Source organism: Lutra lutra, chromosome 6, assembly GCF_902655055.1.
Source record: "Lutra lutra chromosome 6, mLutLut1.2, whole genome shotgun sequence".
In the NCBI taxonomy this organism is placed as follows: domain Eukaryota; kingdom Metazoa; phylum Chordata; class Mammalia; order Carnivora; family Mustelidae; genus Lutra; species Lutra lutra.
The window spans coordinates 131,229,085-131,252,275 of record NC_062283.1 but is presented as its reverse complement, the minus strand read 5'-3'; the positions used below and the strand labels follow the sequence as shown (position 1 = coordinate 131,252,275).

Here is a 23,191-nt window from a genome sequence, read left to right as displayed (position 1 = left end):
AAAACAGGGGCGTTAATTTGGGTCAGGTCTGGGTGAGGCTAGGTAACTGATGACACTAAAATCCCTAAAGACAGATGTGTGGTTCTTGGGACACTGCACCACAGAATATTGCCAAATTCAATCTTAATTTTTTTCTCTACCAGAGCCCTTTTACAGTTGAACCTTTCTATCACTATTTAGAAATAACTTACACAATCTGTAATTACAATCCTTTCATTCACAACCTGTCATGCTTTGTTGGCTTTTGGCCCAAATCTGCTTCCATGAACTACATCCTTACCCAAGAGGAAAAGATAGAGCCAATGCCTAGGCATCCTGAGAAGTCTCTCTTTGCTTCCTGTTTCTAGATTCCAGAAAAACTCACTTTCTCCAGTAATGATGGACAGCCCTACTCTGGGCATTCCCTGTCCCCAACATATCCCATTGTGGATGGTCTCGTAAGTCATTGGTCACCAGTGTATCCACTTAGATCAGGCTGGCATGAGGTCAGGTACCTATTAGGGCTGGATGAACATAAACTACTTGATATCTCTGAATCTCTCATCACTTCAATCTGAAAGCAGTGGCATGCCATCTTCAGTGTGGTGGAAATAGGAATTCATTCCACTGTACCAGAAAGTGGGGGTAAAGGGATGGCATGGACCAAGTAGTTACCCCTGGGCAGTCGTATGGACAGTATTTCAGTTTCTCCCTGGTGGGGTTGATACAGGCTGAACACTAGCCTGCAGCGCATCTACTCTGCCAATGCTGGTACAAACAGAGCCTCGCAGCAAGGAGTGGCAGGAGGTCTACCACTCTTCCATCTTCAGCATTGAAGGTAGGGGCTTGGCAATGGTATCAAGGAGATATGGGACAGAGAGGGGAAGTCCTCATCTAAGCTTCCATCTTCACACATGTCTCTGGTGTTAGAGAGGCTGGCAGTGGGCTTGGCAGCTCTGATCTGTCTATGAGGAAATGTCCTTGTAAGTATCCAGAATTGGGTCTAGAGCACTAAGCTCTTTGACTCTCCCACATCTCTGCCATACACATGTTCCTAGGGCCTGGGTGTGATGATACTGGCCACCTCTCAATGGGTAAGACCCTAAAACTCATCACTCAGAAAATTCAGGCTGCCCAAATACTGGCCTGTCAGCTGAGAACCAGACTCCATGGAAGCAACCCACTCTTTTGCTGCTTCCACTAGGAAAGAGACCAAGTTTTAAGCTCATTCCAGTCCACATGTATGCCTGAGGTTTAGGATATCTACAAACAGTTGTACTTGAATTGCATGATAAGCTGTCCCCTCAGTAGCAGTGACTGTAGTAATATACAGGGTCCTGGAGAGCACAGCATACAGAATGCCAAACATCTTGCTGTCATCCCTTTGTAATACACAGATGGTGGGCCGTGCTGCCAGCAGAGGGAATGAGAGTAAGGTACTGTGTAATCCCCTGTTGCTTGAAAGGGGAAGGCATGAATTCTGGAGACTGATGGTCTCTGGAAATGTCCAGTCAGAAGGGGTGAACAGGGCAAGGGTTGCATTCAGTCTAGGACCAGGCCACTGCACCACAATACTCACCCTTAAACCAGGAGGTTAATGCCAGCCATCACATCCCAACATCTTGACAAGTTTCCAATAAGGTTGTTAATCAAATGAAGGATAATTTAACAATAAGATCCAAACCAAACTAAGGAAGTAGGAAGCCAAGGGAAAAAAAGCAAGAGCAGCAGGAGGCAGTAAGTAGAGAAAGGTCTGGCCCAGTTCCTGAGACAAGGCCAATGCATGTGGTGGCTAAATTTTTGCGGGGGGTTGTTGGGTTCATTTAAGGAACCTTGAATAGAACGGATGCCTTAGGGTACCACCAGTATTTCAAAGTCTTTCAAAGACAAGAGCAAAAGCAAAAGAATAGGCAGAGTTGGAAACGAAAGGTTATAGCAAGACAGGAGAGAATCATGATTATAGTTCATATATCCAAAACCAAAGATAATAGGTCTCCCTTTTGGCCTTTTGAAATTAAACTACTTGGGATTGCATCCAGCAAATAGTTAGCAGATGGTAAAGTGTTTGAAAAAGTTTAGGAGAAATGCCTAAGGATTTGATGAGATTTTGGAATTACTATGGTAGTTGTTGGTCTGCTTTTATAAAATAAAAAGATAATATGCATGTTTTAAGCATATTCTAAAGAGAATTTTGAGATTGGCTTATTAGACACATTAATTTATTCATCTCTCAACAGAAACTTAGTAACTTTTTAAAATCATACTATTCTATGCATTGCATGGGATAGCAGTTCTCAAACTTTTTAGTCTCAAGACTCCTTTATACTTATAAAGATTGTTGAGGCCCCAAAAGAGCTTTTGCTTACTTGGGTTATATCTATCAGTATTTATCATATTAGAAATTGAAACTAAGAAATGTTTAAAACATTTCTTTTTTTTTTTTTAAAGATTTTATTTATTTATTTGACAGACAGAGATCACAAGTAGGCAGAGAGGCAGGCAGAGAGAGAGAGGAGGAAGCAGGGTCCCTGCAGAGCAGAGAGCCCGATGTGGGGCTCGATCCCAGGACCCTGGGATCATGACCTGAGCCGAAGGCAGAGGCTTTCTTTAACCCACTGAGCCACCCAGGCGCCCCAAAACATTTCTTTAAAAGAAGAAAATAGGGGCACTTGGGTGGTTCAGTGGGTTAAGGCCTCTATCTCAGAGTCCTGGGATGGAGCCCTGCATCGGGCTCTCTGCTCAGTGGGGAGCCTGCTTCCCTCTCTCTCTCTGCCTGCCTCTCTGCCTACTTGTGATCTCTCTCTCTGTCAAATAAACTCTTTTAAAAAATAATAAATAAAAGAAGAAAATAAAATATGTTTAAAAATCATAACAAAACCATCACATGTTCACAGTAATAGCATATTTTATTAAAAAATTATATTCTTCAAATCAAAAAACTTAGTGAGAAGAGTGGTATTATTTTTCATCTTTGCAAACCTCTGTAATATCTGGCTTAAGAGAAGACCCGACTGGATTCTCATATCTCCTATTGCTCAATCTGTTGCAGTATATTGTTTTTATTGAAATATATGAGGAAAATCCAGCTTCACACAAATATGTAGTTAGAAAGGGGAAGTATATTTTAATAGTCTTTAGAATAATTGTGACTGTTCTTGATCCTACATTAAAACTCACTGAGGGGAATTTTCTTAAAAGTTATTTGCATTGTAGAATCTGAAACCACATGGAGGACTTTTCAAACTCTGTTCCATAAAATCCATTTGTCTATCTTGAACTTGGACTAGGTCTTATATCCATGCATGACCTGGAGGCACCATGCAGTGGTTATTTTGGAAAATATTGACTCACTAAGTTGTGCAGGTTTTCCAAATGTTGATACTTTTTATTATACACTATCAAAAAATCACTTTTATTAATTTTGCCACCAATTTCATTAAGAAAAGCTCTAAAATTTGGGAAGTTGTTAAGCTTATGGCAGTAGATCCACTCTTTCTAAAATTTGAATTTTTGCTGGAATTTTATCATTGGAACAAATACTGTCAGTTGTCCTTGAAGTGACCAGCTCACTCCACTCACTTTTTAAAATGTCTGCCAAATACCCAAAACTGAATAACCACAATTTGTCTGTCAGTTCTTTCAAGAAAAAAAGTTCCTATTAAAATAGTAGAAAAATTGATGTCCTTAATTCTGAGGGCATTGAGAATAATAATAAGAGAAAATTTTCTCACGCAAGAGAGCGACAAAGAAATATATTAAGGAAATTAATGTGATGATGGCAAATGGGGTGGATTTCAATGAGCAGATTCAGGTTTCTGGGTGGGAATGCAAGATAATGTGCTAAGCCAAAATCATATTGAAAATGTTCGTTTTTTAAACAGTATGGGGAGAACATGCGTGTTTTGTTACTCCCCATATTTATATAAACACTATATATATACATATTCTATTATAAAATATTAGCTTTAGAAGGAAAATAATATACTATACACCTCCTATAATATACCTTTACAGCTTTCCTAATGTTCAAAGAATTATTATCATGGATTTTCTCTCCTAGACACCTCATATGCTTAAAGTAAATTGATTTAGAATTTTTAAAGATGTCTCCTCCTAGCTCAGTGATTTTATTTATGATCAAAAAAACAGTATTCATAATTATGCTTCATGTGGCAATCAACCTAACAATTAATTGAAAATATTTGAAGATTTTAAGATCTACATTAATCTTTTCATCCATAAGCAAATGACATCTTATAAAGCAATAATGAGTCAATGCTCTCATACATTGATAATATTATAAAACTTTAAAAATTATATATTTTACTCAACAGGTTATGTTATCACTGAACTACCAACTCTTTCAGAGGATGCCATGACTACTTTGCATCAAATAGAATTAATTAAAAATTTAAATTTGAAACCTGATATTATAATCAATATTAAGGTAAGAATATTAGTTGTTTCGTTACTATAGTTAATCATTCTTTTTGATAGTAGTGGAATTCAAGGAATGTCTGCAAGAATATTAATGGGGCTCCTGAGGGGCTCAGTCTGTAAAACATCTGCCTTCATCTCAGGTCATGATTTCAGGGTCTTGGAAATGGAGCCCCGAGTTGGGCTCTGCACTGAGTGGGGAGTCTGCTTCTCTCTCTCTCTCTGTCTCAAATAAATGAATAAAATCTTAAAAATATATTAAGTAGTTAAGGAATGATAACATATGTCAACCATAGGGACTACTGAGTTATACTTTCTGATACTTCTGTGCTTCTGCACCTGCAGCTCCATCCACAAGAAATCCCTCTGCCTCTTCAACAGTCTTCAACATAGTCATCCTCTGAAAGTCATTTCAGACATCATCTCTTTCCCTGATGACCCCCCCTTCCACACCAACACACCAACTAACTCTCTCATTCTCTCTCACTCTCGCTTTCTCCTTTTCTCTCTCTCTCCTCCTCTCCTTTTCTCTTCCTCCTTATCCCCTATACCTTACTTACTACAGAAAAGTTGAATACTTTTCTGATGACCATTCATGTTGCTCTCTTCTATCATATTACCTTATTATATATTGTAATTGCCATTTTCCTTCTGGACTCTGCCTTGTATGAAGGCAAAAACCATGTCTTACTCATATAAACATCAACTAACACAATATATAGTATCTAACAGACACCTGATAAGTCTGTCAGTTAAAACGAAAGAAGGAGCAAATAAGTTGGACATATGATTGTTAAAAAACATTGCTAGATTGATTAAGAATCAAGACTGGATCCTGTTCCCAATCTCTCCTCTATCAACAGCATATGGTAAATGACATTTAGAAGACACAATTTCCTCTTTACAAAAATAATAACTGCCTCATGGAGGTATGACAAGAATTCAGGAAGTCCAGATCTGCTTGTTTATATGAAAATTAACGATAAGCTTTTATATCCATATCTGCCTGATTCTCCAAAGGGTTTGACAGCTCAAAGTAAATGAGATGATTCTCAGCACAGATGCTGGCACCTGGGAGTGTGTTAGGATTAGCTGTGAGAGAGAGGAGGTGTTGCGGTGCTGGGCGTGGTGTCATCTACAGCCCGCCACAGGATGTTGGAGACCAATCAAAATCCCTGCACGGACCTTGAGAATGTCACACGTGTGAAAGGGAGAGAAGAAAAGATCTCAAACAATTAACTAAAACCAAATATAAAGTTCAAGCCATGGAAAACATAGATTGTATAGGAAATTAACACTTGGTGGAATAAAAGTACAGACACACAGGCCATTAGCCTCCAAACGCTTACTAATTTGGGGCATAAATTTGCTTCTGAGTTTGATGAGCAAAAATAGAAGGGGAAATGTGATCACTTACATAAAATTCACATTGTCCATGAAAAGATGAGACATTCCTCAGAAAAAACAAAATGAGAGAAATTAGAATTAAAATTTTAAGTGAGAGAAACATCTTACATGGGTCTTAGTATAAATATCATCAATGTAGGGCGCCTGGGTGGCTCGGTGGGTTGGGCCTCTGCCTTCCGCTCGGGACATGGTCTCAGGGTCCTGGGATCGAGCCCCGCGTCGGGCTCTCTGCTCAGCAGGGAGCCTGCTTCCCTTCCTTTCTCTCTGCCTGCCTCTCTGCCTACTTGTGATCTCTGTCAAATAAATAAATAAAATCTTAAAAAAAAAATCATCAATGTAGGGGTGCCTGGGTGGCTCAAGTAGGTTAAGTGGCTGCCTTCTGCTGGGTCATGGTCCTGGGATCGAGCCTGGCATGGGGCTCTCTGCTCAGCGGGGAGTATTCTTCTCCCTCTCCCTCTGCCTGCCACTCTGCTTCCTTGTGTGCTCTCTCTCTCTCTCTCTGCCTGTTAAATAAATAAAATTAAATTTAAAAAGATATATCATCAATGTAGAGAATAAAGCCCTTAATCTCATTTATATTATAAATGTGGTAGTGGGTATCCAGGTGGTTTCTACACATTGACTTAAGTATAATCAGAGGGCCTAATGTGAAACAGAATTCAATACAACACACATTTTTCTGGTGGTGTGGCCTTATTTGGGGATAAATCTTGGAATTTCTAGAGCAGAAGCTCTTAGCCTAGAATCCAGGAGTCCTTAAACATCTGTGAACCTTCTGAAATTATTTTATTGTGTATATCTGTTTTTCTGAAGCAAAAGCCAATAGCTTTCCTCATATTCTAAAGGGGTCTGTACTTAAAATAAAATAAAATAAAATAATAATTACAGGCCAGGACCAGATCTACTACAGCAGTGGTTCTCAGAGTACTGTCCCAGAGCCAACTGCAACAGCAGCACTCAGAAGTTTGTTAGGAATACATATTCTTAGGGGCCACCCCAGAACTATGACTCAGAAACTTGAGGGGGAGCCAGGAGGGGGTGTCCAGCTATCTGTGTTGAAAAGCCCTTCACATAACTCTTGATGCTCACTGAAGTGGACCAAGAGGACCACTGCTCTGAGGCATGTCCTTCAGACTCACTCTCATATGAGTCCCTACAGTGTAGGTATTCTGGGTTGCTGAATAAGGAAGGGCAAACACACATTATAAAAATGACTTGAGAGGGTTGAAATCTTTCTTGTGAATTAGGAAGCCTAATGAATTAGGAAGCCTAAATAAGTCTTGCCTCAGTAAATACCCATCCCATCTAACTCCACATAGAGTTGGCCTAAAGAAATCCGAACATGAGCAAGGAAGGTCCTAAAGTGTTGTTTCTCAAAGTGTGGTGCCTGAACTGTCAGCATCAGAATCACTGAGGATGCTTGTTAAAATTACTAATGTTGTTCCGTAGTGCCCTGACTACGATCTATGCCAAAGAGTTTCTGGGCAAAGGCAGCACGGTGGTACAGGGTACATCTACAGAAGAGATCAGTGGGATCCGGAAGTCATTGAGAATCGTAGGAAAAGAAGGAAAGAAGCCCAAAAAGAAGGAAAAGTAGAAGAGGAAGGGGAAGAGGAGGAAGAGCAAGAAGAAGAAGAGGTAATATCCCAGTATCATATATTACACTTTTAAAATTTGCTAAAATTAAATTAAATAATAGCATGGATAAAGAAAATAGAAGATACTAGGGAAAATTACATTTTAAATTTTTATTTAATCTGGGGGAATAGAACAAATATTTCACGTTTCCAAGAACTATTAGATCATAATCTAGAGGCCATCAAGTTTAACCTTCTTGTCAGTATGGAAGTCCTTCCACATCCTGACAGCTAAGCTGCCTCATTTCATAGCAACAGAGAGTTCTATGTGGCTCTTTAACTTTAAATTCATTAAAATTATATAAAATTTAAAATTTAGTTCCTCAGTAGTACTAGCCACATTTCAAGTGCTCATGACCAAATATGGCTGCGTCTTCCAAACTGGACAGCACAGATACACAACACTTCCATCACCGCAGAAAGTTCCACTGGACAGCGAGTGAGTATATGTGCTTCTTCAGAGGACAGCTGCCTCTCAGCTCCAGCCCAGCCAACTCTTGCCATGTGGGAATGCTAGTCTATTTTTACCAGGTAGTCTGATTTTTCCAAAGAAGCCAAAATTAGCATTTTAAAAATAGTTGGCAACTAATCCAAAATTTCAAAATTTTGAAAGTATAGGCCAATGTTATGGGATTTAATCAAATTAATGTCTTCAGACTGAATTCAACCCCCTGGGCCTGGTTTGTGGTGATGTCTGCCAAGTAGCACAGCCATGTTTAGAAGTCAGGCATGCAAACATATCACCCACTTGGGTTGATGGCCAATAATTTCATGAAACTATTCACCCTTATATACACACAACTGTTAATCTCCCTAAACTGCTGTAATAGCTTTGTATATGTTCTCTTGGCTTCCACTTTTCTCTCCATCCCCATTCCATTCTTTACAAAAACCAGAGCCATGTTTTAAAAATATGACCCTTAGTGACTTTCTATTACCTGTAGATGAAAATTCAAACACCCTCATATAATTTGAAAGGCCATAGACCTGGTCTCACTGATCTCATCCCTGACTGTCTTGCCTTGCTTGCTCGCTGTGTTCCAGCTGCTCCGTTGGCCTTCCAGCTAATCTTCTTCAACTATGCTGGACTCAATCTTACTTTCACCCTTGGGGCATTCAGTGTATCTTAAATAAAAATCCTCACTCTCCCTTCTATCTGCTTCTCATTCATCTTTAGGCATGTAGATGTAATGAGAGAGAGGTGTGGCTTGTAAATTAAGTAATCATGAAGATAAAGATTTTGAAAATCTCTTTTTTTCCATTTAGGCATTTATTGCAGAAATGCAGATGGTGGCTGAAATTCTTCAACATATAGTTCAGAGACCTGAGGATTATTTGGAAAATATTGAAAACATTGTTAAACTTTATAAGGAAATAATTCTTCATCCTTTAGAAGTAAGAACTAGATATATTGTTAAAAATAGAAATATTGATATTTGTGATCTCTCACTGGTTAAATAGCTTTCACATTTTTCATCCTCTATATTATCTGATTCTCCACTACTTAATTTTGATAAAATGCTGTTAGAATAAGACTTCCATTCCAAAGGCTGTTTTACAGAACAGTATTAGTTGACTTTTTAAAAAGCTGCAGTAGGAGCACCTGGGTGGCTCAGTGGGTTAAGCCTCTGCCTTCGGCTCAGGTCATGATCTCAAGGTCCTGGAATTGAGCCCCGAGCCCCGAGTTGGGCTCTCTGCTCAGCGGGGAGCCTGCTTCCTCCTCTCTCTCTCTGCCTGCCTCTCTGCCTACTTGTGATCTCTGTCTGTCAAATAAATAAATAAATTCTTAAAAAAAAAATAAAAAAACCCAAAAAGCTGCAGTATTGTTGAAAAGTGATAAACTACATTTTTCAAAAGTCAGTAGAGGTATTTATTTATGGTTGGAGGTTGGAAAACCCATGTTAAGAGACTATTTTGTAAAAACATTTTCAATCCATAATTTATTGGTTTATCAAAACAAATGTGCATTTAAGACACATCTTTTATTCTAAAAGGAATTGTTAATTTATTTAAATTACAATCTACAGAATTATCCCCAGATTGGTTTCTATGGTTTTCCCATTCAAAGCTGATTATATGCAAACATGATTAAGGCCATTACATATTGGAATAGGAAGGTTTTAATTAAAATAATTAACATTTTAAAAATATGATTACCAAAGTTACAATTATGTGAAAAGCATATTTTCTACGATCAAAAGTCCAGGGCAGACTCTGCCAAATTTGTGTTGGAGATTTATTCAACAAACATTTACCAGACTTGGGTATTTGGTCACACACCATGCTGAGCAATGGAACTACAAAGACAAAAAACAGTCCTCAAGTTGCCTCTTCCATTCTGATAGAGAAACTAAAAGGATTTGTTTCATGTTCTTTTATAAAGCTTATATATTTTTATAGACCAATGAGTGGATCATTTTCATTCTCATTGTTTGCCCCCAAGAGGGGAGCCAAATTTAATTTCTTTCTTATGTATGACTTTTATTGCTCCCTACCTCTTCTTCTATTCCTGGCCTTTAAACATAGCTTCTTAAGAGTACTTTGCATATCTATCTATAATGTTCTACTTCCTTCAAACAGAAATATCCTGCAAACTCCTTAAGTGGCTAGCCTTAAGGGGGAAATAAAGCATAATTAAAATAAGGTTCAGAAAGTTAGAAAACTATTCACCGGAATAGAGCCCAACCTCACATAATATTGTAAAAAACAAAAATGCTCTGGACAATTAAGATGATTTTGTTCAGACTATTTTAATAGGGAGAACATTCACTACTAAGAAATATCTCAAGGAAAAGGAAGGGGGACTTAGGGGTTTTATGGAGGCAGGTAAACAAGGGAGACATCCTCAAGTCTTAGGGAATGGTGGAAAAGGATGAAGACAGATCTTATCTGAATCCTTGAGGAAGGGGAGAGATGGGTCTTATCTCTCAACCCTCCCTACTTTCTGGGGATACAGGGTTCAAATAGAGTTCAACATTTGCAATGTACAAAAACAAAATCCAGTGGATTCTAGATTTTAATATTAAAAACAAAAAATAGTGGAAGAAATTTTAGAAGAATATTAATATAATCTTGAGTTAGAGAAAATGTAATTTAAGCAAGAAAGGAAATCCAGAAACAATGAAAATGGATATATTTTATTATAAAAATGTTTTATATTATAGAAGATTACATAAAGTCAAAAAGATAAATGTTTTTTATCATTAATGGTAAAATATTTGCAATTGATATAGCTTAAAGACTTTCCATGAATTTTAGGGAAAAGAAACAATCTGATAAAAAAACGCACAGATGTTATGGTTAGCCAGTGTACAGAGATGGATATCTAAATATCAAACCTCACCCATAGCTAGGGGGAATAAAAAGTAAAACAAACCAATCTCATTTTCAGTTATCAGATTGATAGAAATTATTCTATGAATATATGCAGAGAGATAGATGCCCCAGAACATTTTCTATTTGGAAGGACTCTAAAACATCAATGTAAAGAAAAACTGAAAAGAAAAAAATCAGAAAGAGAATAAAATTCATGATAAGAAGACTAATTTAGTGTTTTTCAAAAAAGCACTTAAAATAATATACATTATATCACGTATAAAGCAAACAATTTAGTTTTAAAGATTTCTTCATAATATGTTAAGATTCTGATCTTATGTTCGGTTTTGCCAATGATCCTGGACCATAAGGTTTCTGTTTTCTGCAGGAAGTAATGGCTGAACACAATTCCCAGTATCTCATTGAACTAGATGGAAATAAACCCCCAGAGGAGCTCTTCATGGTAAGTACAATGTTCGTAAGAATATCCCAAGGTTTGAAAAATCAAAAAGTTACTGACTGGGTTGTACTTATTTTAATAAACATTAAAAATGTATTTATATTTTAGCACCACTTACTTTTGGAAAATTCCTCTTGACTCTTAAAATATGATGTTATACATATTCCTCTGTCCTTATTTAAATCAAAACTACATTTGAATTTAAAATCTCTGTGTAACAAAAAGTGCCTCAAAGAAAAGTAAAAACATATAATGGCCAATAAGCGTAAAATGCTTACCGTGAGTCCTTAAGGAAATGCAAACCAAAACTGTAATGAGTTACCACTTCGCACCCACTAAGATGGCTAAAATTCAAAAACAAACAAACAAACAAAAACCAGACAATAGCAAGTGTTTGTGGGGATGTGGAAAAATTGGAGCCCTCATATGTTGCTGATGGGGTTATAAAATGGTGCGGTTGCTTTGGAAAATAGTTTGGTAGACCTCCGTAAGTTAGACATGGCATTACCACATGATTGAGTAATCAACTTCTTGATATATATACCCAAAATAATTGAAAACAGGTGTTCAAACAGAAACATACATGAAGGTTCATGGCAGCACTATTCACAACAGCCAAAAGGTAGAAATAAGCCAAATGTTCATATACTAATGAATAGAAAAGTAAAATATGGTCTGTCTATACACTGGAACATCATTCAGCAATGAAACAGAATGAGGTTTGGGTACAGGCTACAACTTGAATGAATCTTGAACACATACTAAGTAAAAGAAAAGTTACAAAAGACCCCATATCATATGATTCCATTTATGTAAAATGTCCAAAATAGGAGACCTATCAAAATGGAAAATAGACTAGTGGCGCCTAGGATGAGGTTTCCCACAATGGGAGATCTCAGGATAAATGTGGAGTGACCACTAATGGGTAAAAGGTTTCTTTTTGGGGTAATGAAAGTGTTCAAGATTCATTGTGGTGACAGTTGTGCAAATCTATACTAAAAACCACTGAACTCTACACTTTACGTGGGTGAATTATATGTGAATTGTATCTCAGTGAAGCTGTTTTTTTAATAAGGAATATACTCCATTCTACCTCACTGGACAGTCTACATCTCTTACCTCTATAGCTGGAGAATCCCAGGGCTCACTCCTTATGCACCCTTCTCTGTCTGCCCTACTAAATGCTGGTAAATTCTTAAATTCATGTTGCTATCCCACACCTTTCCCCTGAATTCCACGCCTATATAATCAACTGCTACTTGGTATATACAACTGGATGCCTAGTAGTTATCTCAGATTTAAGTGTGCAGGAAAAACCCTCTGATCCACCTGCCCCAGATACCCTCCTCCCACAATTTTCCCTTCTTGCTAAGTGTTCAATCCACTCCTCAAGCTGCTCTTCTCTTTTTCTCACATCCCACATCCAAGCAGGCTTTTGCTTCGAAATATATCCAGAATTTAGATTTTACAACACAAGCACACTTTTCTCAAGGCAGAGAGCAGAAGCTCCGATAGGCCCGGTTGAACGCTGCCAAACCTTGCCAGGCCTCATTTTCCAGAAAAGCCTGACCTTTCTGCCCATCCCATTGGCCAAAACAAGTTACATGGAGAAACGCCATACCAGTGGGCTAGGGAAGTATATTCTACCCACAGTGAGCTAGGGAATTAACATGTGAAGGGAGGAAAGGATAAATTATGAACAGATAATACAATCTGCCACAGATTAACATTCTCCATCAGAACTTTGTCGATGCACCATCTCTCACCTCAGAGTCAACGTTTCATATCCTTCTGCTAGGTGTCCCTGTTAGTTTCTAATTCGCCATAGCAAAGTACCACAGATTAGGTGGTTTAAAATTATAGAAACTTATTTTCTTATAGTTCTGGAGGCTAAAAATTAAAAAGTCAAGGTGTTGGCAGGGCCCTGCTCCCTCCAAAGCCTCTAGAAGCTAATCAGACATTGCCTCTTCCAGCTTCTGGTGGTCCCAGGCATCTGTTGGATTGTGGCAGCATAACTCCGATCTCTGCCTCCATCTTGACATGGCTGTATGCCCTCTGCCGGAACAGGCCCCACAGAGCTAGACCTTTAAGGACACGAATATTTGGGGACCAGAGGGCAGACTTTATGGGTTAAATTGTGTTCCCCCAAAAGATATATTGGGCTCCTAACTTCCGGTACCTATGATTGTGACCTTATTTGGAAATAGGATCTTTTCAGATATAAACAAGTTAAGCTGAGTTCACACTGCCTTAGGCTGGACCCTAACTTAATATGGCAGGTATCCTTGCAAGAGAAGAGACTCAGACACTTAGGGAGAAGGTGGCTGTGTGACAACACAGGTAGAGATTGGAGTGATACATCTACAAGCCAGGGAATACCAAAGATGGCCAGCAAACCACCAGAAGGTAGAAACAAGGAAGGATTCTATACATAAGCTTATCACTTCAGAATATTTGAGATGTTCAAATGTCAACGTATTTAAATATTTGTTCTTTAACATATTTAGACAGTTATGGACCGACTTAAATATCTGAACCTAAAAAGAGCAGCTGTTTTAACTAAACTGCAGAGTGCAGAGGAAGAAATTACTGACATAATGGAAAATGTAAGTTCTTTTTGACTGTTGGAAAGTCTATCTTTTCACTACATTTTGTGACCTTAATTTAATGTATCCTTCCAAAGTATAAAAGGAACTTCAGGGTACCTTTCATAAAGACGGATTTAATTTTTAGGGAAAAGCTATAATATTAGCTCAATATTTTTGTGAACAGTACAGAAAAGTTTTGAAACAAAGACAATAAAATCAGAACAATTAGCTACAAGAATAATGAGAAAGAAAACCAAGCTCATTTTTAAAATTTGCAATGCCAAAGGAAGCAAAGACATTAAAACCCTCAACTCTACCAGCATTCATTTATTCCTTCCATCATTCAACCCATTTTTAAAATAACTACTGTGTTCCTGACACTGATGTATTATGGATGTGACAGTGCTAAGTGCTAAAAAAGCTCCCAGGCCTTTTTTTACTTTTTTTTTTTTAAGGTTTCTGTCATTCATGACAGAAAGAGAGCAAGAGAGGGAACACAAGCACAGAGTAGCTGGAGAGGGAGAAGCAGGCTCCCTGCTGAGCAGGGAGCTCGATGGGCTCAATCCCAGGACGCTGGGATCATGACTGAGCCAAAGGCAGCTGCTTAACTTACTGAGCTACTCAGGTGCCCCTCAGGCCTTTTTTAAAATAAGATTTTATTTATTTTAGAGTGAGAGAGTGAGAGAATGAGCACGAGCTGGGGGAGGGGCAAGGGAAGAGAATCTTCAAGCAGACTCCCCGCTGAGCGTGAAGCCCCTCACAGGACTCCATCCTACCACCCATGAGATCCTGACCTGAGCTGAAACCAAGAGTCAGATGCCTACCTGACTGATCCACTCAGACCCCCCTATTCTCAGGCCTTTAATTGGAGGATGTGATCCACTCTGACAAGTTTGGTTTCACCTCTATGAATAGAAATTGAACAACAAATACAAGAATCATAAATAGATACCATAATTCAAATAAAATAATCTTTGAAGGAAGAAGTTACTTTGTGATCCTGGACTGGGTCATCCTTACGTCTTAAGCACAGTTGCAGTATGTTCTGGGACTTCAGTTGTCTAGTGCTAAAGAGGAAGAAAGGTGGGCCTGATTAGAGTCTCTGTGCTAAGCCTCCTCGTCTAGGTCATCATCAGAGGAAAAATTTAAAGTATCCATAAAACCTGGGGGAATTTCCCAGGTAGAAAATTTGTCCTTAGAAATTATTTTATGTGGGGTATCTGGTGGTTCAGTCAGTAGAACATGTGACTCTTGATCTCAGGGCCATGAGTTCAAGCCCCACACAGGGCATAGAAGCTACTTTAAAAAAAAAATGTTGTATACATAGGCCTAAGGTTATAATTCATAATATAGAGGACTAAAGATGACTTCCCTGTTTTTCATGAAAGGGCAGAAGTTATGACTGTGTATACTGGGGTCATTATTCATAACCCTTAAGCAGTATTTCTCCCTGACAACTCAGATCATCTCCAAAAGAATCACCTAAGAAGCGTCCTACAAATACAGATTCCTTAGGCTCAGATTCCAGATTGATTGAACTAGAATGTCTGGAGTTGGGACTAGAAATGTATTTTTTACAAGATCTTTAGAGGATTCCTATACCCACTTAAGTTTAAGAACCCCTACTTTAAAGTTTGGGACACTGAGGGGAATCTGGGTGGCTCAGTCAGTTAAGCCTCTGCCTTCTGCTCGAGTCATGATTTCGGGGTCCTGGGATCAAGCCCCACATTGGGCTCCCTGCTCAGTGGGAAGCCTGCTTCTCCCTTTTCCTTTGCCCTCCCCCCTCCACACACACTTGCTCTTTCTCTCTCTCTCTCTCTCTCTCTGTCTCTCTCATAAGTAAATAAAATCTTTAAAAAATAAATAAAGTTTGGGACACCAAGGGAACCTGATTGATCAACCTTGATCAAACTTTGATAAAACTTTGATATCCTGTTCTAATTAATGCCACAGTCCTATTCCAGATTCTGTTTTAACTGATCTGGACATTAATATATTTAAAGAGCTTCCTAGATGATACTGTCAGGGCCAGGAATCATTGCTTTAAACTTTCCCATTACATTGGTTTTCTAAAAATCACCTACCTTTAGCTAAAAGACATCTGTCTAAAGTTCTTTGAAATACAGGAACTGTATCAAAGGTAGAGGCAACAAAAAAAATAGATGAATTGGCCTCCATCAAAATGAAAAATATTTGTTCATCAAAGGACACTGTCAATGGAGTGAAAAGATAACCCACAGAATGGGAAATGATATTTGTGAATCATGTATCTGATAAGAGATTAATATCCAGAACATATAAAGAACACCTACAACTCAACAATAATAAAACAACCCAATTCAAAAATGCACAAAGACCTAAGTAGACATATCTCCAAAGATTTACAAATGGCTGATAAACACATGAAAAGATATTTAACATAACTAGTTTTAGGGAAATGCAAATCTAAACTATAGTGAAATACTACTATATACCTATTAGGATGGCTATTATCCCAAAAACAGAGAATAAGTGTTGTCAAGGATGGAGAGAAACTAGAATATTTGTGCATCATTGATGGATAAAATGACGTAGCACTATGTGAAACAGTTTGGTGGTTCCTCAAAATGTTAAACACAGACTTCACCATAAGACCTAGCATTCCACTCCTAGGTATATACCCAAACAAACTGAAAGCAGGGACTCAAACAGAAACTTGTACACCTATGTTCATAGCCACTTAATTCACAACAGTCAGAAGGTAAAATTAACCCAAACGTCCATCAAAGGATGAATGAATAACAGTGATATATATACATATATGTGTACACACACACACACACACACACACACACACACTGAAATGTTGCTCAGCCTTAAAGAATGAAATTCTGACACATGCTAAACTATGGATGGAATTTGGAAACATGCCAAGTGATGCAAGCCAGACACAAAAAAACAAATATGATTCTACCTACATGAGGAAGAGTGGAATGGGGAGTTATTGTTCAATGGGTGTAGAGCTTCTCTTTGGGTTAATGAAAAAGTTCTGGAAATGAATAGTGGTGATGGTCACAACACTGTGAATGTACTTCAAGCTGCTGAATTGTACACTTAAAGATAGTTAAAATGATAAATATCATGTCATGTATATTGTACCACAATTAAAAAAACAAAACCCAAAACCTCCTTGCAGATTCTACTGTGCAACCAGGGATGGGAACCACAGGTTTAAAGGGGTGAGAGAGACACAAAGACCTCATTGTGAATTCAAACTTCCTCATGAAGAGTGAACCCTGTAACATCTAATGAGTTGTTGCTGGACAGTGGGGAGCTATGTGGGTGAGGGATGGGGGGAGTGTAGTGGGAGGAAGGACAGTGTCAGGTTGGCACCCAGCACAGCAGATGGTAAACAGCATTGATTTTCAAATCAGACAGATATAAAGCCTACCAGATCTGTAGCTTTCCCTTTATTCAGTCATTAAAAAGGGGATGGTAGGGACGCCTGAGCAGCTAAGTCGGTTAAGCGTCTGCCTTCCGCTCAGGTTATGATCCCAGGGTCCTGGGATTGAGCCCCACATTGGGCTCCTTTCTCATTGGGAAGCCCGCTTCTCCCTCTACCTGCTGCTCTGCCTCCTTGTGCTCTTTCTCTCTAACAAGTAAATCTTTAAAAAAAAATTTTAAGGAGATGATAACCTCTACCACATAGGGTTATTGTAAGGATTATCTGAGATGATGCTTGTGAAGTTTCCAGAACCAAGGTAATATTCAGAATATCTGAGAGCTGTATTGCTGGGTAAGACTGGCTTTGTGGGTTAGCAACCCATGCAGTCACGCAGGATCCCATCCTTAGAAGAGCCCCACTGTTCATTTAATGAAATTTTTTATAGCTTTAGAACAAGGGCCCAGCATTTCCATTTTGTACTGGGCCTGGTGACTTAGCTGATGGAAGGCAGGGACTTTCACCCAACTGTGACAGAGGTGGCAGTAGAGCTGAAGAATCTCCTTTGCGCTGGGCATTAACTATTTAGTTACTGCATCATGGAAGGGTCCAGAAGTTCTTCAGCAAGAGGCTTAACTGGAAAGAGAGCTTGAGTGTAGTGGTTGTAGCTGCCAGCTTTCTCCTGCCTGGCTGTATCCCTCTCACAAGATCCTCTGGGTCAGTCTCAGTCTCTCCAGAAGGTAAGCCTCCAGTTTTCTGATGAAAGGAGAAGTGGTGGGAGGATTGAGGGAAAGTTGGCTGGCTGAGGAAAATGGGGAGTAGCTCTTGCCATTTTCAACCAATCCCCCGGTTTTTTGCTGTCACCCCCTTCAGAGGTACCTGATGTCAACAGGTCCCAAATCCCTCTAGGATTTTGCAGAGTGAATCAACTTGTTTCTCTTCCCCAGCCCATCTCACACCTATCCCTGCCACCACAGACACTGAGCCCTCGCTTTTCTCCAATTTAAGTCCGTTTCCACCACCTATCTGCCTTCTAGCTTATGAAAATGTGTAGCCGTGCTGGTCAGCTGTCAGCTCCTCTGGTGTCCTCTCCCATTCTGTGTTCTTGTGAGGTCATTCCTTTTTGCATTCTCTGCTGTCATTTCTGTGAAGTTTTGGGAAAGCAGCAAATACAAATACATGTGTTCAGTCTGCCTTGTTTAGCCAGAGGCAGTCCTGAGCTCCTTTAGACTGTAGTATCAAACTCACTGGAAAGGTCTGTTCCTCATCACCCCTCAGCACCTACTAGATATGTGGCCTCAGGGGCTTGAGGTCAAGAGAGGAGCATGGTTTGCCATTTAAACATGTTTCCTTTGCAAGAATGCCCACTGTCTGCTAGTCAAACACTTTTCCCAAGATTGGACAAGAAATAAGGATGATGAGGAAAAAATGATGGCTTCCTGACTTAACTAGTTCCATTTCAGTCCCTAGTACATTGTAGACTCCATGGAGAAGGGTGGTAGCCCAGTGTGGCCCACAGAGGGGCTTCTCTGTCTCACGCAACTCCCCTAAGCATCGACAGTTTCCTGAACATTAAGCGACTTCTTTCAGCCTTCAGTTCAGACATTCATGCCGCATCCTTGCAGCGTGCATGGTCTTTGCTCTCTGATGCAACAGTGGTCCAGACAAGACCGTAGCTCCCATTCTCATCTGTCATCCACAGTTGGTTCTGGAGCCAGCAGATACATGTGAGATCTACATCTGAAGGCCAGAGAGAGCCAGCCTGGCCCCTTTTCCCCCAGCAGTTGCCCACCATGCCCTCTCTCCCCATTTCTCTCACCCCCTGCTCAACAATCTGCAATCTCTAAAAGTGGTTCTTAACATCTCTGGAGGTCACCAACAGAGGACTGCTGAGGAAGACTTTATATTTTAAGAAGAACAAAAGAGCTAAGTAGATGCAAGAAAAAAAGCCATCTGTATATTATCGTGCTATTTAATAACTTAGATTAGCTAAGAATCTGGTACATTTTCAAACTTTTTCTTTTTTCTTTCTCTTTTTTCTATTAGAGAGGGAGAGCATGTATGAGCATACACGTGGGGGTGGGAGCAGAGGAAGAAGGAGAGAGAGAACCTTAAGCAGAGAGAATCTTCACTATCTCACGACCCTAAGATCATGACCTGAGCTGAAATCAAGAGTTGGACGCTTAACCCACTGAGCCATCCAAGCACCCCAAACCTTTTCAATAAGAATTTTTCCAAATCTGGGGCACCTGGGTGGCTCAGTGGGTTAAAGCCTCTGCCTTTGGCTCAGGTCATGGTCCTAGGACCCTGGAATCGAGCCCCGAGTCGGGCTCTCTCTGCTCAGCGGGAAGCCTGCTTCCCCCTTCTCTGCCTGCCTCTCTACCTACTTGTGATCTCTCTCTGTCAAATAAATAAATAAAATCTTTAAAAAAAAAAAAAGAATTTTTCCAAATCAGATAACAAAAAAAGAGAATTAAAAAAACACTCTATCTACCTACCATATGTTCATTCTACCTTATAATAGAAAATGCTTGGTAAAATTTAAAACAAGGTCTTAGAAACAGAAAACTATTTGTCTTACTAAATTTGGGGCAAGTACAGAGTGGTTGCAATTTTTTTTTAAAGATTTTATTTATTGGGGCGCCTGGGTGGCTCAGTGGGTTAAGCCGCTGCCTTCGGCTCAGGTCATGATCTCAGGGTCCTGGGATCGAGTCCCGCATCGGGCTCTCTGCTCAGCAGGGAGCCTGCTTCCCTCTCTCTCTCTGCCTGCCTCTCCGTCTACTTGTGATCTCTCTCTGTCAAATAAATAAATAAAATCTTTAAAAAAAAAAGATTTTATTTATTTATTTGACAGAGAGAGAGAGCACAAGCAGCGGGGAGCAGCAGGCAGAGGGAGAAGCAGGCTCCCCACTGAGCAGGGAGCCCAATGACGAACTCGATCCCAGGACCCTGGGATCGTGACTCGTGATAAGGTGGTGAGAGCCAAAGGCAGATGCTTAATCAACTCAGCCACCCAGAATGGTTGCAATTAAGAAAAAAGCCAAAATTTGCTTTCCAAATTATCTCTTTAACAGTAAGGCACCATCAAATAAGAAAGGAAATACTTAATACTGTTAATTTTAGCAAAACTATGCCCACATTTTTAGTGTCGTATTTGTTACCAATAGGATGAGCTCTTCCGTACTCTTGCATCTTATAAACTTATCGCACCAAGATACAGATGGCAGAGAAGCCGGTGGGGACGTACATGTCCTGTGACTCTAAAAGAAGGTAACATTTTTCCGGGATTGCCAGATTTTTCTGTGAGGTAAGTAAGATTTTCAAAACTTAATTTTAAAACCTGCCCATACTTCTTTTCAATTGTTTGTGATTATGGCCTATTTTAAGTTTCCTAGGTAAAATATACTGTCTTTCATCAGAAGAAGCATTAAAAACATTCTTATTGAACCCACGTCCCTATCTTCTTCCACCTATGCCGGCACCACCATTCAAAGTGTTCATATTTGGGCCTCAGTCATCAGGGAAAACAACGCTTTGCCATCTGCTTGCAGAAAATTACAAAGGAAAGGTAACTACTTACCCAGCTAGCTAGCTACCTATCTATACCTGATTAAAATTTGTAGGACTCTGGGATTCACAGGATTGCTCTGTTTTCTTAATTTTGCACTGTCAGTTGGGTAATTGTCCCACTGGGCCAGGAGTGGGGAAGACCTCTTCCTGGCTGCTTGTTGTGGCTGCCAAGACCATAGTCTCTCCCTGCTTCCCAACAGCCCCCAGACTCGACCATTAATGTCACACAGACTGTGCCAACCATGACCTGTTTTGGTTTCCTTCATCTCCTATTTCCTGGGTCCTCCTAGCTCTGGGTCCCTCTCCCCACACAGTCACTCCTATCTTCGTTCTTATTACCTGCAAAGACGCCCCTCTTTGATGACACATACCCTGGTCTGTCAGTTCCTTGGCCTCTCTCCTCGTGGATCCTGTTCTCCATGCTGAGTAAAGTCAAGAGAAGTTATTTTTAGTTTAGACGAGAATGACAGCAGGAGAAATGGTGAGAAGCAGGCAGACTGGGGATATGACTAGAAGATTGAGCCCATGGAGTTCGTGAGGGATTGGAATGGAGCGAATTCTGCTAAGGCCAGAGTGCTGAAGCGGAGAGCAAGAAGGGGAAGGCGGAAGATGATGGGGCCGAAGGCATCATCAGAGCAGTGCAGCCCTGGGAAGGGTGTGAACTGATTTCAAGTGCTATTCCTTTGAACAGAGGGGTAACTTCTTCTATTTGCTTTTAATTTTTTATTGTAAAATATGACAAACAGAAAAGTGAAGCTCAGTGAATTGTCACAAAACAAACCCCCAGATAACCACCACCCAGGTCAAATAACGGTCACCACCCTGGAAGCCCCCTCATGTCTTCTCCCATTATCAGTCCTCTTACCCCTTCGACAAGGGTAACTGCTGCCCTGAACTTTTTATGGCATTCACTCCTGTTCTTTTGTGGTTTTATCATGTGAGTGTACATCTGAATGCCACAGGTTAGTTTTCACACTTTCTGAACTTTCTAGACTTAAACAACTTATGTTCTTTATGCCTGGCTTTTTTTCATTTCACATTATGATTGTGGTATTTATGGATGTTATTTATACATGTTACTGCATATAGCTACCGTTCATGCTTTTTTTTTATACTATAATTTGTTCATCCATTGGAGTGTTTATGAAACCTGGGTTGATTCCAGTTTGAGTCTGGGTATTATGAATAATATTGCTATAAACATTCTTGCACCTGTTTCCTGGGGCACACTTGATATCTTTATATATTATGGAGATAATATCTAGCAGTAAAATTCCTAGGACATGGACAGTGCGTACATTCAACATGTGTAGATAATGCTTAACTGTTTTCCAAACTAATTCTATCAATTTTATAACTCTATCAGCAGTGTGGGAGAGCTCTGTTAGTCCACATTCCTGCCAACTTTCATTATGGTCAGTCTTTACAATTTAAGCCATTCTAGTAGATGTATCTCACTGTGGTTTTAATTTGTACTTCCCTGAAAATAACGAGGTTAAACATGTTTTCTTTTGTTTACTGGCCATTCAGATACTCTCTTTTTAAAGTGTTTGTTCAAGTTTGTTGCCCATTTGAAAATTTTTTTCATGTTATTGGTAGGAATTCCTTATATTGTCTATATACAAGTTCTTTTTTGATAATAAGCTTTATGAATATTTTCTACCACTCTGTGGTTTGTCATTTCATATTATATTACAGTATGTGTCAGACTAAAGAATTATAATTTTAAAATATAAAGAGCTCTTATGAATCAATATGCAGATGAACCCCCAATGGAAAAAATAGCAAATAAGCAATTCACAAAATAATAGCTACAATAGAGTAGCCACTAAGCATGAGAAAAGGGTTATCACCTCCCTGATAACCAGAGAGGTGCCAAAAAAACTGGAGAGATGCCATGTCAATCTCACCGTTGGAGTTCAAAGATCACTATTAACACCCAATACTGATGTGTAGCTAGGATGGGGAGAAATACATTTTCCTACACTGCTGGTGAGAGTATAACCATTAAGGATCACAATTAGAACTATGTAAGAGCCTGAAGTCCATACATATCCTTTGAACTGTCAATTTTATTTTATAAATTTTTCCTAAAGAAACTATAAAAGATATATACATAACCATGTTTATCATAGCCTAGTTTATAATAGCAAAAACATGTATACCTTAGTATACATTATTAGCATTTTAGTTAAATAAAGTTTAGTATGTTCGTCTAATATAATGCTGTATATCCATTAAAAAATGATGATGTGCATATATATATTTTGGCATGGAATAAAGTAATACAATCATATTGAGGGAAAAGCAAAGTGGAACCTAGAAGGATGGGAATATTATTTAAACTTTAAAGTTTATAGGTATATAAATATATCTA

The 23,191-nt window shown here is 39.2% G+C and overlaps 1 protein-coding gene across 6 annotated transcripts in view; it reads left to right on the top strand.

Annotated features, from left to right (window-relative positions):
- The window catches only part of AK9 (adenylate kinase 9), a 118,376-nt gene that overhangs the window by 13,291 nt on the left and 81,894 nt on the right, over positions 1–23,191 (top strand). For all 6 annotated transcript variants that reach the window (XM_047733716.1, XM_047733718.1, XM_047733717.1 and 3 more), the window contains exons 6-12: positions 4,314–4,426; positions 7,273–7,461; positions 8,727–8,855; positions 11,164–11,238; positions 13,743–13,841; positions 20,412–20,551; positions 20,632–20,812. In XM_047733716.1, coding sequence (XP_047589672.1) covers positions 4,314–4,426; positions 7,273–7,461; positions 8,727–8,855; positions 11,164–11,238; positions 13,743–13,841; positions 20,412–20,551; positions 20,632–20,812 — 926 coding nt within the window. The remainder of the gene's footprint in view (positions 1–4,313; positions 4,427–7,272; positions 7,462–8,726; positions 8,856–11,163; positions 11,239–13,742; positions 13,842–20,411; positions 20,552–20,631; positions 20,813–23,191) is intronic.